The following is a 14,071-nucleotide window of genomic DNA, read 5'->3' as shown; positions in this document are numbered from 1 at the left end:
GTTAACATTATTAGAATTCATTTGTGTTGATGTGGCATTTTGAGGGACTTGAATTTAATAAAGAATTTTAATGATGCTAACAATTCTTAAAATTCACATTATCATTTTAGTTAGAATAAAGTATTTAGTCTAACTAATAACATTATAAAAGTTGAGGTATCAAACTATGTCAAAGTTAATGTATGTAGGTTAGATCTCAATTTAGAACCAAATATAAAGATCAAATTAAAATTTAACCATTCTTATAATCTAAAAAGTAAAGGGGTTGGAATTGAAATTTACCAATAATGTTCTCATGTAAAGAAAAAGAAAAAAAAAGAACATGTGTCCATTGTGAAAGGACTTAATTATATATAAGTATGAGTGAATTATATCATTAGTCACTAAATTATGCGTAAATTTTAACTAAAATAAATTACAATTTGATTACTAAAGTTTTATATTTTCTATCAATTTTACTTTAATTACGTGTAAATGATAAAATTTGAAATACTTTTTAAAATTTTAAAAATTTAAAAACAAAAAAATAAAAGTAAATAAAGTGAGAGAAAATGAAGGAAAATTTTTAAACCCTCCAAATTTTCTCTTTGTATTACCTATATAAAATCTCTAATACCTCATCTTTAAAAACATTAAAAAGCATTAAACAAAATTATTGGTTCTATGTTTTTACCTCTTTTGTTTCTTCACATAACTTTTTCTTATAAGAAAAGAAAAATTTAGAATATCATTTTTTTACAATTTGGGTTTTGAAAAATAAATTTAATGAATTAAAATTTTGAATTGAGTTTGAACAAAAATTTCGTGGCATATTTTGTATTTTTTGCTAGAAAATGACTTCATAGTCGATTTTATAAGCCTCTGTAATATTAGTTCTAGATGTTCTTTGAGGCATGGAACTTGACTTGAAGATATTATTAATTTGGTTTGAAAAACATTGAGGAAATATGTAATGATCTAACTTTTTTTTGTTCTGTTTTTAATTTGTTATTAGATTCTATTGAATGATAATTTTCCTTATTTTCATATATATTAGTTCTTCAACAACATTTTGGAGATTTTGTTTTTCTAGAATTTTTATTTTAAATAATTTTGAGGATTTTATAATATTTATATAGAATCGTGGTCAAATTAATATAAAATATAAATTTTGGGAACTAAAATTATTATTAAACTAACTAAAAAGTGTCACTTACTAACCGGTTGACCAAAAAATAACAATTTTGAAAACTTTATTGATCAAATTATAACTTTTTTAGTAAAGTAACCAAAATGAAAATTTACCTATAATTTAGAGACTAAAGATGTAGTTTACCTAAATATATAAAATATAACACAGTTTAATGCGTAAAAGAAAAAAAAAGGGTGAGAACACGTGAGCTCATGAGTCCAAATAAAGTATTACATTTTAGATTCCAATCACCACATTATTACATAACTATACTTCTTTTTTAGAAATATTTTAATTATTAATACTAAAAATTTTATCAGTGTAGAAATCATAAATTTTAAATTCAAATATGTATTTAAAATAATATATAATAAATGACAAAACGTATTGTTTCAAACTAATAATAAACACAACACATATGCAATATATCTGAAACTAAAATAAAAAAATAGTTTAATTTGTGAGTAAAAAAGTTGAAATAGGTAAATATATAATATTAAGAATATTAAATGCACTTCAATTATTTATCATGTTATTACCTTTTTCTATAGCGTCAAAAAGTTATCAAGTTAGTGAAAAGAAAATTTTGATATTAAAATTATGTATTTTAAAAATTAAATGTCGAGCTAACTTGTAATACCAAAGTAACTTTGTGACATTATCTATATGCACAAATTAGGTAAGAGAAAATATTCTATGTTAAAAGTTAATTTTTTAAGTTTACTCAAGGATCATTATTAGTGTATTGGTAAAGAATTTATTTATAAATTTATTAAACACAGCTTTAATTCTTAAGCATGTTAATTTTAGTTTTATTAATAGTGTAGATTGTATTAGCCAAATTGTTTATTTAGATGTTAAATATTTATTTGAATATGAAATTCAACATATTTAAAAGGAGAATAAATGATACATTGTTGACGATAGGTTTCAAGCATCATTACTTAATAATAAGATGCCACATTATCACTGGTGCAAAACAAAAAATATATTGAAGGGTTTAAAATAAATATAAATAAATTTATTTAAAAATATTAATGATAATTATTAAATATAAATAAATACAAAAGCATCAAACCCGAAACTCAAAAATCAAAACCTAAAACCCAAAATTTAAAATTCAAAATCCAAAATTGAAAATCAAGACCCAATAAAAATATAATTAATATTTAATTATGTTTAAACAAAGTTAATAGTATTTATTTTGATGTCCTTCAATATTTTTATTTTACGATGTATCATTGTTTTAATGGATATTGAGAGTTAATATTCACTTTACTTTTTCGTATAATAAATATGAATTCAAATGATGAATATCTAAAAGTTAATACCCATATCAACTATAGATAAAAATTAAAATATTTGAATATAAATATTATTTGAATAAGTAATATCTAATTCCACAAGAAAATAAGTAAAATATCTATAAATATTACCCAAACTAATTAGTAAACTAATAAAACCCTAAGGTAATTTTCCACTTGTCTCCATACATGAATTTTATTGTCTTGAGGCAACTCACTTTGAAACTAGAGATTCAAAATAGAAGAGATATGTTTCGAGACATAACTTTTCATTTTGACAATTTGAGTTAAAATGTGTATCTTGACTTCGTGTTTAACCTTATATGACCTCGAGTCAATATAAGTGAGCTCATTAGACCTAAATCAAGTGCACTACACTTATATAACACGAAACTTTATGAAATTATAACACATTCACTGTTTAGCTTTGAAGGAATTAATTACGACAGTTTGAGTTGCTCTGGTAACAGAATATAACGCCTCGCATTTGAGTTTGGCGACCGAGCCAAATGTGGGGTGCCACAACACTCTTTTATACCTCTTTGTACTATTAACATTTTAACAATCCAATTGTTATAATTTATATTTCATTCAAACCGATTATGCATTTCAAATTCGATGTAAAGTAAAAATTTATAACTATTTACTTTAGGTAAAAAAATTTGAACTGTTTAATAAATATTAATATATGTATATAGTAATTTAGATCGATACAATAGAGATAGCGTTTCGAAAATTTACATGTACGATGAATTTAATAATTGAATCGTTAAAATATTAGTCGAGATGCGAAAAAGTGTAAAAACTTTATAAAAAATTTAATTGGTTGGTAATTAAAATAATAACAAATACTGAAGGGATTATAATAAAAGGAGATGGACAACGTAATAATAATAAAATGAATGTGGGATGATACTAAACAGATTTGTCTTACCAAACACAAGTGAGTGACAGCATCCCTCAGATCATAATTTTGATTTGTTTTTATTATAAGTGGGAATCAGTACATTCAACATTTAATGCAAAAGCCTTCTTTTTTCCGAACTAAACTCCTCCATTTTCATTTTTATTTCTTTCTCATCCTTTGCTAAAATCGCCGTCCCCAGTGAAAGCTTCTTCTTTTCTTTTCTTTTTTTAAGTATTTTCGTCGGAAGCGTCGTCGTCAACGGCCGCCAACGCACTATTTAACACCTCCTTGAGGGATTTCGCGACGGAGGGATCGGTTTTCGAGGTTGCGATCGGAGGTTTTTCGAGGTGGAAGATGACGGCGGCGCGTGATTTTCAGTGAAAGAGAGGATGCTGTATGTGGAAAGAGTGAAGTGAAGCCATCGTTTTGGAGGTGATTTTGAAGAAAGCTTAGTCTCATAAAAGGTAATAAGTTAAACAAATATTAGCTTCTTTTTCTTTTCTGTTTGTATGCTTATGCATAAATCGATAATCAAAAGTGTTTGTTTCTTTTGTTTGTGTTTGCAGATGGAGAATAGTTCATATTTTGTTGCATCTAAGCACAGGCTCAGTACCTTTTTCTCCCTCATTTTCCGTTCTCCTACTTCCTATCATCCATTGTTAGCCTCTGCTGTGTCGAAGCTAATAATGCAAGACCCGGGGAACCGTTTACTTGTTGGTAAAGATGAGAAGTCAGTGAGGCAGCTCATAAGAATGTTAAACAGTGGCAATCGCCGTTCGGTATGTTGCATATACGTTGTTCTTTTTTCACGTGATTTATCAAAGTTGTTCTAATTTATCATTTTTTTTTTATGGTCAGGTTGAACAAGCTTGCTCTTCTTTATCAAATCTTGCTGGTAATCTTCATAGTGAGTTGTTAATAAAATGCGACATCATGCAACCAATTGAACATGTTTTGAGGTCTCCTTCCCCTGAAGATCTGGTCTCTGTGCTGCAAGTTGTGGTCACACTAGCCTTTGGGTCTGATACTGTAGCTCATAAGATGCTAAGTAAGGATATTATGAAATCATTAGAGATACTGTTTGGCCATAAAAACCCAGAGGTAACTTTCTGCTTTTTAATTGATTCTCTTATATTTAAAGGCTGTGCATATAATTAGCCTTTTATATGTGTAATCAGGTGCAAAGGCTTGCTTTGCTAGCTGTTGGGAATTTGGCCTTTTGCCGAGAGAATCATAACATTCTTGTCACTTCTGAAAACTTGAGGGAACTTCTCATGCGGCTGACGGCTACACCCGAGCGACGAGTAAATAAAGCTGCAGCTCGTGCTTTGGCAATTCTTGGTATGTTTCTTGGATTTGATTTGGGGATATTTAGATCATAGGATCATCGTATTATGTTATTTTGTAGGAGAGAACGAAAGCTTGCGCCGTGCTATTAAAGGGAGACAGGTCCCGAAAACAGGCATACGCATACTTTCGTTGGACGGAGGTGGCATGAAAGGTCTTGCAACTGTGCAGATCCTTCAAGAAATTGAAAGGGGAACAGGAAAGCGAATGCATGAGCTATTTGACCTTATATGTGGGACTTCAACGGGTGGCATTTTCGCATCTGCACTTGGTATTAAGTTGATGAGCTCGGACCAATTGGAAGAAATATACAGAAATCTTGGTAACTATATGGCTCTGCATAAAGAATCATTATTCATCAACACTGTATATATAGTTGTAGTTCACTTTGTTTATAGTGTTCCCTGTTTTGACTTTGTAGGGAAAGTTGTTTTCTCTGAACCTGTGCAAAAGAAAAATGAAGCCGCAACTTGGAAACACAAGTTGGACCAGCTTTATAAAAGTTCATCACAGAGTTTCAGAGTTGTTGCAAAAGGATCTAAAGTATGAATCTCTTCTCTATTGTATTTGAATTTGTGCTTATTTATTGTTACTGCTAGTGTTCCGTTCATGTCTTCCTTGAAAATGTATGTACATGTGTGCATGAAGATGGATGAATAATTATATGAAACTATATCCCAAACATTGTGATCACACCTGCTGCAACTTATTTCTTATTTTTATTAGAGGTATTTTGGCATGGTAAGGTCGATGCTTCAAATGCCTGTTTGTTCACCTTTCAAAATAGCCTTTTCTTTCAGCAACACACTTTTAACATTTAGTATTGCAGCACAATGCAGAAAAGTTAGAGAAGTTGCTACAGGACATGTGTGCTGATGAGGATGGTGATGACATATTAATTGAGACTGCTGTGAAAAACATTCCGAAAGTTTTTCTCGTGTCAACTTTAGCGAGTGTTACGCCTGCGCAACCTTTTATATTCCGCAATTATCAGGTCTGAGGTCAACTGTTCCTTTTTTGATAATATCTAATTGAGTTCAAGTATATTATGTTTGCCCTCTAGATATAAGTAGACTAGTTTATCATTCAATATGGTAATATTTTAGTAGATGTAGTAGTTTGTTTATATGTTTATATTTCTTAATGTGCAGTACCCTGTTGGAAAGCCCGAGGTGCCTATTGCGACGTCTAAAAGTTCAGGAACCACTATGCTAGGATCTCCAACTACGGGTACCCAGGTTGGCTGCAAACGAAGTGCTTTTGTTGGAAGTTGTAAACATCTTCTGTGGGAAGCTATAAGAGCATCTTGTGCTGCTCCGTATTATCTTGATGACTTTTCCGATGGTAATTTTCTTCTGCTCGATTATGTTAACAATTAATTTTTAAGTATGTCTAAGCTTCTCAACCTTTATATTAAGTTAAGATATGTTTTACATAGGTGTATACCGTTGGCTCGACGGTGCTCTATTGGCAAACAATCCAACTATCTTCTCCATACGAGAAGCACAACTTCTGTGGCCTGATACTAAAATTGATTGTATAGTTTCAATTGGATCTGGCTCTCTTCCTACCAAGGTAACCTTTTCTCTTTTTGTGCGTGCCATCTTAACATTTCAATTACTTCATTCCATATACTTATGAGTATCTCCAGTGTAGGCTCGAAAAGGTGGTTGGCGATATCTAGATGCAGGGCAAGTGCTGATTGAGAGTGCATGCTCTGTAGATCATGCAGAGGAAGCTTTGAGGACGCTGTTACCTATGCACCCTGAGATCCATTACTTCCGGTTCAATCCAGGTACGAATTCTTACTTCCTTGTACCATTCCGCATTCGAGATTCATTACAACCCTGGGCAAAAATGAATAATTATGTGTAAAATGGATGTCCCTGGTTGCAGTCGATGAGCGATGTGACATGGAGCTGGATGAGACGGATCCAACGATTTGGGTAGAGTTGGAAGCTGCAACGAAGGATTACATCGATAACAATTCGGAAACATTCAAGGATGCTTGTGAAAGACTTCTTGCACCCATTAAAAATGCATAAGTGGAGAGAGTTATAAATATAAATCTCAACCAATCATGTATTTTGTTGTTACAGTGTAAAAGATATAAATGTTGTAAATCGTATTACGTAGATGAAGATGGAGGGAATAAGAAAGAAAACATCTGAGACCTTTTTGTGATGAATCAGATGAGAGCAGTAATATATATATATATATATATATATATATATATTTGCAGAAACTCTGAATTAAATCAGTGGTAACTTTGTTTTTGGAAGTTATGTACCCTGTCACATAATATTATCCTTTTGTTATGATTAGGATAATCATGGTTTTTATTCACCATATTCAAAATTCCTAACTGTGTTTGTGTTTTCCAAAAATAAATTTGTATCATTAAGGCCATTCAAAATATTAGAATTTTCATAAAAGAAAAAAAATCCAAATCGTAATGAACAGCTGGAATTTTTGTTAAAATAGTAAATTGAGAAAATAAATAATTCTTTTAGGAAATTTTGGTAATAAATAATGGGTAATGATACATCCAAGCCATTAATTTATCTTTTCTAGCAGTTTTTAATATTTAATATTAAAATTTTATACAGATAATTTGTATTTTATTATTAAAATTACATTAATAATTTCTATAAAACCCTAAAACTCTAAATAATACATTTTATAAAATTCTAAACCCTAACTCTTAAATTCATGTTTAAAATAAAATAGGTAAAAGGGAATGCTAGAAAAGATTTTTCTTTAATAATTGAAATATAAAGATTCTAAATTTAAATCCGACACAAATTTAAATAATGCAAATTATTTACTAAAGTTCACCTTTTAGCTTTTGATATCAACAAAACTGGGATACACTAAACTCCAAAATCATGACTCATGCAAAACTTTAATCACCAATATTTTAAGTGTTCTAAATCCCATTTTAGGAAAGGTTTTGGCTTGGTTTGAGCTACAGGTTAAATTACTTTTGATAATTACTTTTATTTATTTTAAAATTAGTCCTTAGTATTCTCTTTGAAAATCTTAAAATCTATGTCCCAAATAATTATTAAGTTCAGGTTTCAATATGAAAATAATTGTTAAATTCATTGGTTAACTTGAACGGAAAGAAAATTCAAATCAGACCCAATTGAATGATTAAGTTTACAAATTTAGACCCACACAATTATTTACTTGTTCCAAAGCACATTAATGTACACCATTACCACAACAACCAACCAACCAACCAGCCAATTTGTCTCATCCATTCATTCAACCTTACCTTTCCATAAAGCAAGAAGAAAGTTTTTGCAGACCAATGAATCTAACATTAAACGCCCAACCCAACTTGGTGTTCTATTCTAAATTAATTATCATAAATATTAAATTGAATAATTAATGTGTTCAAAGGTCTCATGCCCTTTTCCTTACCATTATTTTGTTACAAATAAATTCTTACCACTTATTTTTCTAAACGTAACATATACATTGTACCATTTTTTTATAATTACAAAGTTTTCTTTTCATATTTAAAAAAGTATATAATATTTGTCTAACTATAAAACCTCACCAATTTTAAAATAAGTTAAAATCAAATTATTTGATGGAATTAATGAAAAAAGAAGTTTGATTGGTTGAAAATATATATACTTCAATAAGTAGAGATACTTCAAAGGTTAAATATCTCATTGTACTTTTTCTTAATTTAGAATTTAGTTCTTGTATTTTTATTTTTAGGAATTTATTCTTTCTAATATTTATAATTACATTTGCGGCAACGGTGGAAATAGCAGTGAAGGCAAGAATTTCGATATAATAACTCGTGAAAATGGTAATGATTTAACTCTAAAAGAAAGTTCTAATGATCTCGATCTATACAAAGGATTTGCGGCTTCAATGTTATAAGAAATTGCTTAACTCAAAAATGAATATCTGTGAACAATGTGGATATCATTTGAAAATGAGGAGTTCAGATAGAATCGAACTTTCGATTGATACCAGGCACTTGGGGTCCTATGGATGAAGACATGATCTCTCTGGATCCCATTGAATTTCAGTCTGAAGAAGAGCTTTATAAAGATCGTATTGATTTTTATCAAAGAAAGACAGGATTAACTGAGGCTATTCAAACAGGCACGGGTCAACTAAATGGTATTCCTATAGCAATCGGGGTTATGGATTTTCATTTTATAGGGGGAGATGGGATCCGTAGTAGGCGAGAAAATCACCCGTTTGATCGAATATGCTACCAATAATTTTTTACCTCTTATTCTAGTGTGTGCTTCCGGAGGAGCACGCATGCAAGAAGGAAGTTTGAGCTTGATGCAATTGGCTAAAATATCTTCCACTTTATATGATTATCAATCAAATAAAAAGTTATTTTATGTATCAATTCTTACATCTCCTACTACTGGTGGAGTGACCGCGAGTTTTGGTATGTTGGGGGATATCATTATTGCTAAACCCAATGCCTATATTGCATTTTCATATTTCAAAATTTAGTTTCAGTTGTTAACATTATTAAGATTATTTTGTTAAATTTAAGTTCATTAGGATGTCGTTAAGTTACATAGTTATTAAGTGAGTATGTTTTTTATTTCAAAATATCACATTAATAAATTTAACAAAAAGATTTACTGAGTGTTAACAATTGGACTTGAATTTTGAAATCTAAAAATAGAAGAAATAAATTCTTGGAAATAAAAGTACATGGGCTAAATTTTAAATTTTGAAGAATGCAGGACTTATAGCATGGCATATTTAACTTACTAAAATATCAAATTATAATAAAAAAAGACTAAACGCTTTTAAAATTATTTTTAAAATTCAAATTCATTATAATGTCTTTATTTTTTGTTACATGGCTATTAAGTGATTTTTTTACTTTTAGAATGTCACGTAAATAAATTTAACAAAAAAATTAATAGTGTTAATAATGAACCTAAATTTTGAAATCGAAAAAATAAAGGGACTAAATTTCTGAAATAAAAGTTCAAGAACTAAATTCTAAATTTGTGAAAAGTACAGAGACATGTGAAATATTTAAACTATTAAAATATCAAATTACCATAAAAGACTAAACTTGACAAAAATACATAGTACAAGGACCTTCTAAACAATTTTGACTTAGAAACAAAAGCTCCATTCCAAAAACAGAGTTCTTTTGAACTCCTCCCTACCTCTCAATTTTGAAATTAAGCAAATTAGTTCCCTAAAAAATTGGAGCAATTTAATCCATATCATTTTAAAATTAGACAATTAATCATATAATTTTGATTGGTAAAACAACAAATTTAGCCCTTAATATTTACATGTTTTTCAATTTAATCTTAATTCTAAAAAAGTTAACAAAATTAGCCTCAACATTTGCATAAATGTTGTGGATTAAATTTGTTAAATCAAGGCCACATAGATAAAATGATTGCACTTTGAGAGTTAAATTTATTATTATATTAATTAAAGTTATGTATGAAAATCATTAACCTTGAGACTAATTATACTTAATTACACACTTTTAAAATTGGTAAAATTAAATTATTTTGATTTCTTTTAAAGGGTCTAATTTGCTCAATATTGAAATTGAGAGGAATTAAAGAATTATTTTTACCCATATTTTTGTACCACAAGAAAGCTCTGTTTTTTCTTTTGACATATATGATATCATTGACAAATACTTTTAACAGTCTCAAAAATCATCACCGTGAAATGTAAAATAAACGTTTCACCATCATCTTTAAACACCCTCTTAGCTTCCTCCAATTTCCCTTATTTATACAACCCCTGATTCTTCAACACGAACTCAAAGATCTAGATTCTTGGGTTTACAATATAGGAGGTTGTAGACCCGGTGAGGGGTGGCATCGCGGCGGATCACGACGGTGGAGTCGGTGCAAATACTGGTTGTGTTGTGTTGGTGTTGCAGATGGAGAACACTTCATATTTTGCTGCATCTGGACACAAGTTGGGTGCCTTTTTCTCTTTCATTTTCAGATTCCCTTATTATCCCTTTGGAGCCTCTGCAGTATCCAAGGTAATACTCCAAGACCTTGGGAACCGTGTACTCGTTGGTAAAGATGATGAACCAGTACGGCAGCTCATTAGCATGATAAGCAACGACAACTACCATGTGGTAAGTTCCATGTTGTTGTTCTCTGTTTCATAGTCTGCTTTTTTATGGCTTATATTGTCAGGTCCGACAAGCTTGTTCTTCTTTATCCACACTTGCTGGTGATGTTTCCGTGGCAATGAAGTTAATGAAATGCGACATCTTGCAACCCATTGGAGCTGTTTTAATGGTCTCTTCTGCCTCAGAAAAGTTGGTTTCAGTGCTGCAAGTTGTGGTCACATTGGCTATTAGATCAGATACCATAGCTGAGATGATGCTAACCAATGATGTTCTTAGTTCATTAAAAGTACTTTGCGTTCATAAAAACCCAGAGGTAATAGACTAATAATAACTTTCTGATATTTTTTTATTGATTCTCTTGTATTGATTCTTGAATTGTTATGTTTATGCATGATGAATGAACCTTTTGCTTTCAATCAGGTGCAAAGGCTTGCTTTGTTAGCTGTTGGGAATTTGGGATTCTGTCCGGAGAATCATCATGTACTTGTCGCTGTCGAAGGCTTGAGGGAACTTCTTGTGCAGCTGACGGCTACGCCCGAGCCACGAGTAAATAAAGCTGCAGCTCGTGCTTTGGCAATTCTTGGTATGTTTCTTGGATTTTGAGAATCTTTACATCATGGGATCATCATATTATGTTCTTTTATAGGAGAGAATGAGAGCTTGCGATGCGCCATTGGAGGGAGACAGATACCAAAACGAGGCATTCGCATACTATCGTTGGATGGAGGTGGCATGAAAGGTCTTGCAACTGTGCAGATCCTTGAGGAGATCGAGAACAGAACTGGAAAACGAATGCATGAGCTATTTGACCTTATATGTGGGACGTCAACCGGTGGCATTTACGCTGCTGCACTTAGTATTAAGTCGATGAGCGCGTACCGATTGGAAGAAATATACAAAAATTTCGGTAACTATATATGATCTGTATAATGAACCATTTGTTCATATGTAGCTGTAGTTTCACTTTGTTTACTCTATTATCCTGTTTTGAATTTGTAGGAAAAGTCGTTTTCTCCGAACCTGTGCCGAAGGATAACAATTCTGCAACTTGGAAAGAAAAGTTGGACCAACTTTACAAAAGCTCATCACAAAGTTTCAGAGTTGTTGCAAAAGGATCCAAAGTATGAGTTTTCTCGTTTCACCATATGCGAATTCATGTCGGTAGAGTTACTTGACAATGTTTAGTGACCATGTCAAACTATTTGCAGCACAATCCAGATAAGTTAGAGAGGTTGTTAAAGGACTTGTGTGCCGATGAGGATGGTGATGACCGACTAATCGAGTCTGCTGTGAAGGACATTCCAAAAGTCTGTCTCATCTCGACTTTAGTGAGTGTTATGCCCGCTCAGCCCTTCGTATTCCGTAATTATCAGGTTCGAGGTCAAGAGTTGCTGTTGCTATTTTGTCATCCATTATGGCAGAATGTATGCATTTATACATTCTTAATGTGCAGTACCCCGTGGGAACGCCGAAGGCACCTTGTGTGACATCTGAAAGTTCAGGAACCACCGCTCGGGTTAGCCGACATCTGAAAGTTCAGGAACCACCGCTCGGGTTAGCCACAAACAAAGTGGTCTTATCGGAAGCTGTAAATACCAACTATGGCAAGCTATAAGAGCATCTTGTGCTGCCCCATATTATCTAGATGATTTCTCAGATGGTATTTTTTATTTTCTGCTGGTTTTTAGTATATAATTTTGTTTAAAATTTGCCTAAGCTTGTTACCTTTCTTATATAGATGTATACCGGTGGCGAGATGGTGGTTTAATGGCGAATAATCCGACAATCATTTCAATGAGAGAAGCACTTCTTCTATGGCCTGATACTAAAATTGACTGTTTAGTTTCCGTTGGTTCTGGTTCCGTACCTACTAAGGTAACTGCCTATCAGAATTGTGTGGTTAATGAGCCATTACTCCATTCCATCGATTTTACGAGTTACCTATCTCCTCCGTTGCAGGCACGAAAAGGCGGTTGGCGATATCTAGATGCAGGGCAAGTGCTGATTGAGAGCGCATGCTCGGTGGACCGAGTCGAGGAAACACTGAATACATTGTTGCCTATGCACCCCAAGATCCGTTACTTTCGGTTCAATCCAGGTAAGAATCCCGGGATGTATCCATAATTTCATTCGAATGTAATCCTTGATAATGAAGTTTTGGTATACGATATAATGTTGCAGTGGATGAACGTTGTGACATGAAGCTGGACGAGACTGATCCAGCAGTTTGGCAGAAGTTGGAAGCTGCTACAAAAGATTACATTGAAAATAATTCGGAATACTTTAATATAGCATGTGAAACACTGGTTCAAGCCTCTGCAAATAGTGATACTGAGAAATAAAAAAACACTTTATCTTTGTCTGGTCGGATCAGTACAAGATGATGGAACTATCTTATTATGTTGTCTCTTTTGAATTTACAATAAATATACTCGACAGCTCCTTCAATTATACACTCAAAAATAATTTAATCCAAATTCTTGGTGTCGAAATCATTTCTTTTAAAAGGGGTCGACTTTTATTTTCTTTAAAATGGAAATGGGAGTCGCCACCAATCTTTTTTTTTGAGGAGGTGTGATCGGGCCCCCCCTAAAATGGTTATTTTTAATAAACAGTTTGATTTATTAAAACAACGATTTTGGTCTACGAAATTCAGAAAGACGGGTTCGAGAGTCGATTACATACGAGGAAAGATTAGCACCCTCGTAACGCCCAAAATTGGTACCTAGTTGATTAATTAATGTCTTAGTGTCGAGAATTGAGAATTTAAAAAGATTTTAAAAATACGATTCTTTGTTAAAACATTATTTAATTAAAAAATTTTGAGAAAATGACATATTTCACGTTAATCGAGAAAAAGAATTACGTCCCGTAAGTTAGGACACAATGTCTTAAATTCCCGATACGCGAATAAACGCCGAAAAATTTATTTTAAAAGATGTTCAACTATCTTGGCTTTAGAAGAAAAGTATATTCCGTAACTTAGAACACGACCTTTTCTTAATTCCCGGGATTATTAAAAGAATTAAAAAAACGTTCGTTTATTTGGATTTATCAAGAATGTAATGACCCAAAGTTCACGGGCATCGGAAAAGTATAATATCGGGCCTCCGTCTTAGTAAACTGAGTCTGGAAATAATTATTAGAAATATTAATAGACTAGTTGTGTATTTAATTAGGTTTTAGAAAGGTGAATTTAGCTTAATTAAGAGTAATTA

The 14,071-nt window shown here is 31.7% G+C and overlaps 2 protein-coding genes and 1 pseudogene across 2 annotated transcripts; all 3 read left to right on the top strand.

Moving 5' to 3' along the window:
- Nucleotides 1–3,492: 3,492 nt before the first annotated feature.
- Nucleotides 3,493–6,989, top strand: LOC105798936 (phospholipase A I). The gene is made up of 11 exons (XM_012629199.2): nt 3,493–3,846; nt 3,949–4,161; nt 4,241–4,483; nt 4,561–4,723; nt 4,791–5,051; nt 5,151–5,272; nt 5,559–5,723; nt 5,881–6,073; nt 6,168–6,304; nt 6,386–6,524; nt 6,626–6,989. Exons 2-11 carry the CDS (start codon nt 3,949–3,951, stop codon nt 6,772–6,774), a joined length of 1,785 nt encoding a protein of 594 aa, XP_012484653.1. The 5' UTR covers nt 3,493–3,846; the 3' UTR covers nt 6,775–6,989.
- Nucleotides 6,990–8,588: 1,599 nt separating this feature from the next.
- On the top strand, nt 8,589–9,229 carry LOC128032585 (acetyl-coenzyme A carboxylase carboxyl transferase subunit beta, chloroplastic-like; annotated as a pseudogene).
- A 52-nt stretch (nt 9,230–9,281) lies between these two features.
- Nucleotides 9,282–13,304, top strand: LOC105798937 (phospholipase A I). The gene is given in 12 exon segments (XM_052621216.1): nt 9,282–9,299; nt 10,560–10,856; nt 10,918–11,166; nt 11,274–11,436; nt 11,500–11,760; nt 11,853–11,974; nt 12,062–12,226; nt 12,307–12,361; nt 12,364–12,513; nt 12,592–12,728; nt 12,813–12,951; nt 13,035–13,304. Coding segments are annotated over 12 exon segments (1,917 nt in total). The 3' UTR covers nt 13,196–13,304.
- The last annotated feature ends 767 nt before the right edge of the window (nt 13,305–14,071 follow it).

Source organism: Gossypium raimondii, chromosome 9, assembly GCF_025698545.1.
Source record: "Gossypium raimondii isolate GPD5lz chromosome 9, ASM2569854v1, whole genome shotgun sequence".
Classification (NCBI taxonomy): Eukaryota; Viridiplantae; Streptophyta; class Magnoliopsida; order Malvales; family Malvaceae; genus Gossypium; species Gossypium raimondii.
The sequence above is the reverse complement of the archived record's forward strand: the minus strand, read 5'-3'. Positions and strand labels throughout refer to the sequence as shown.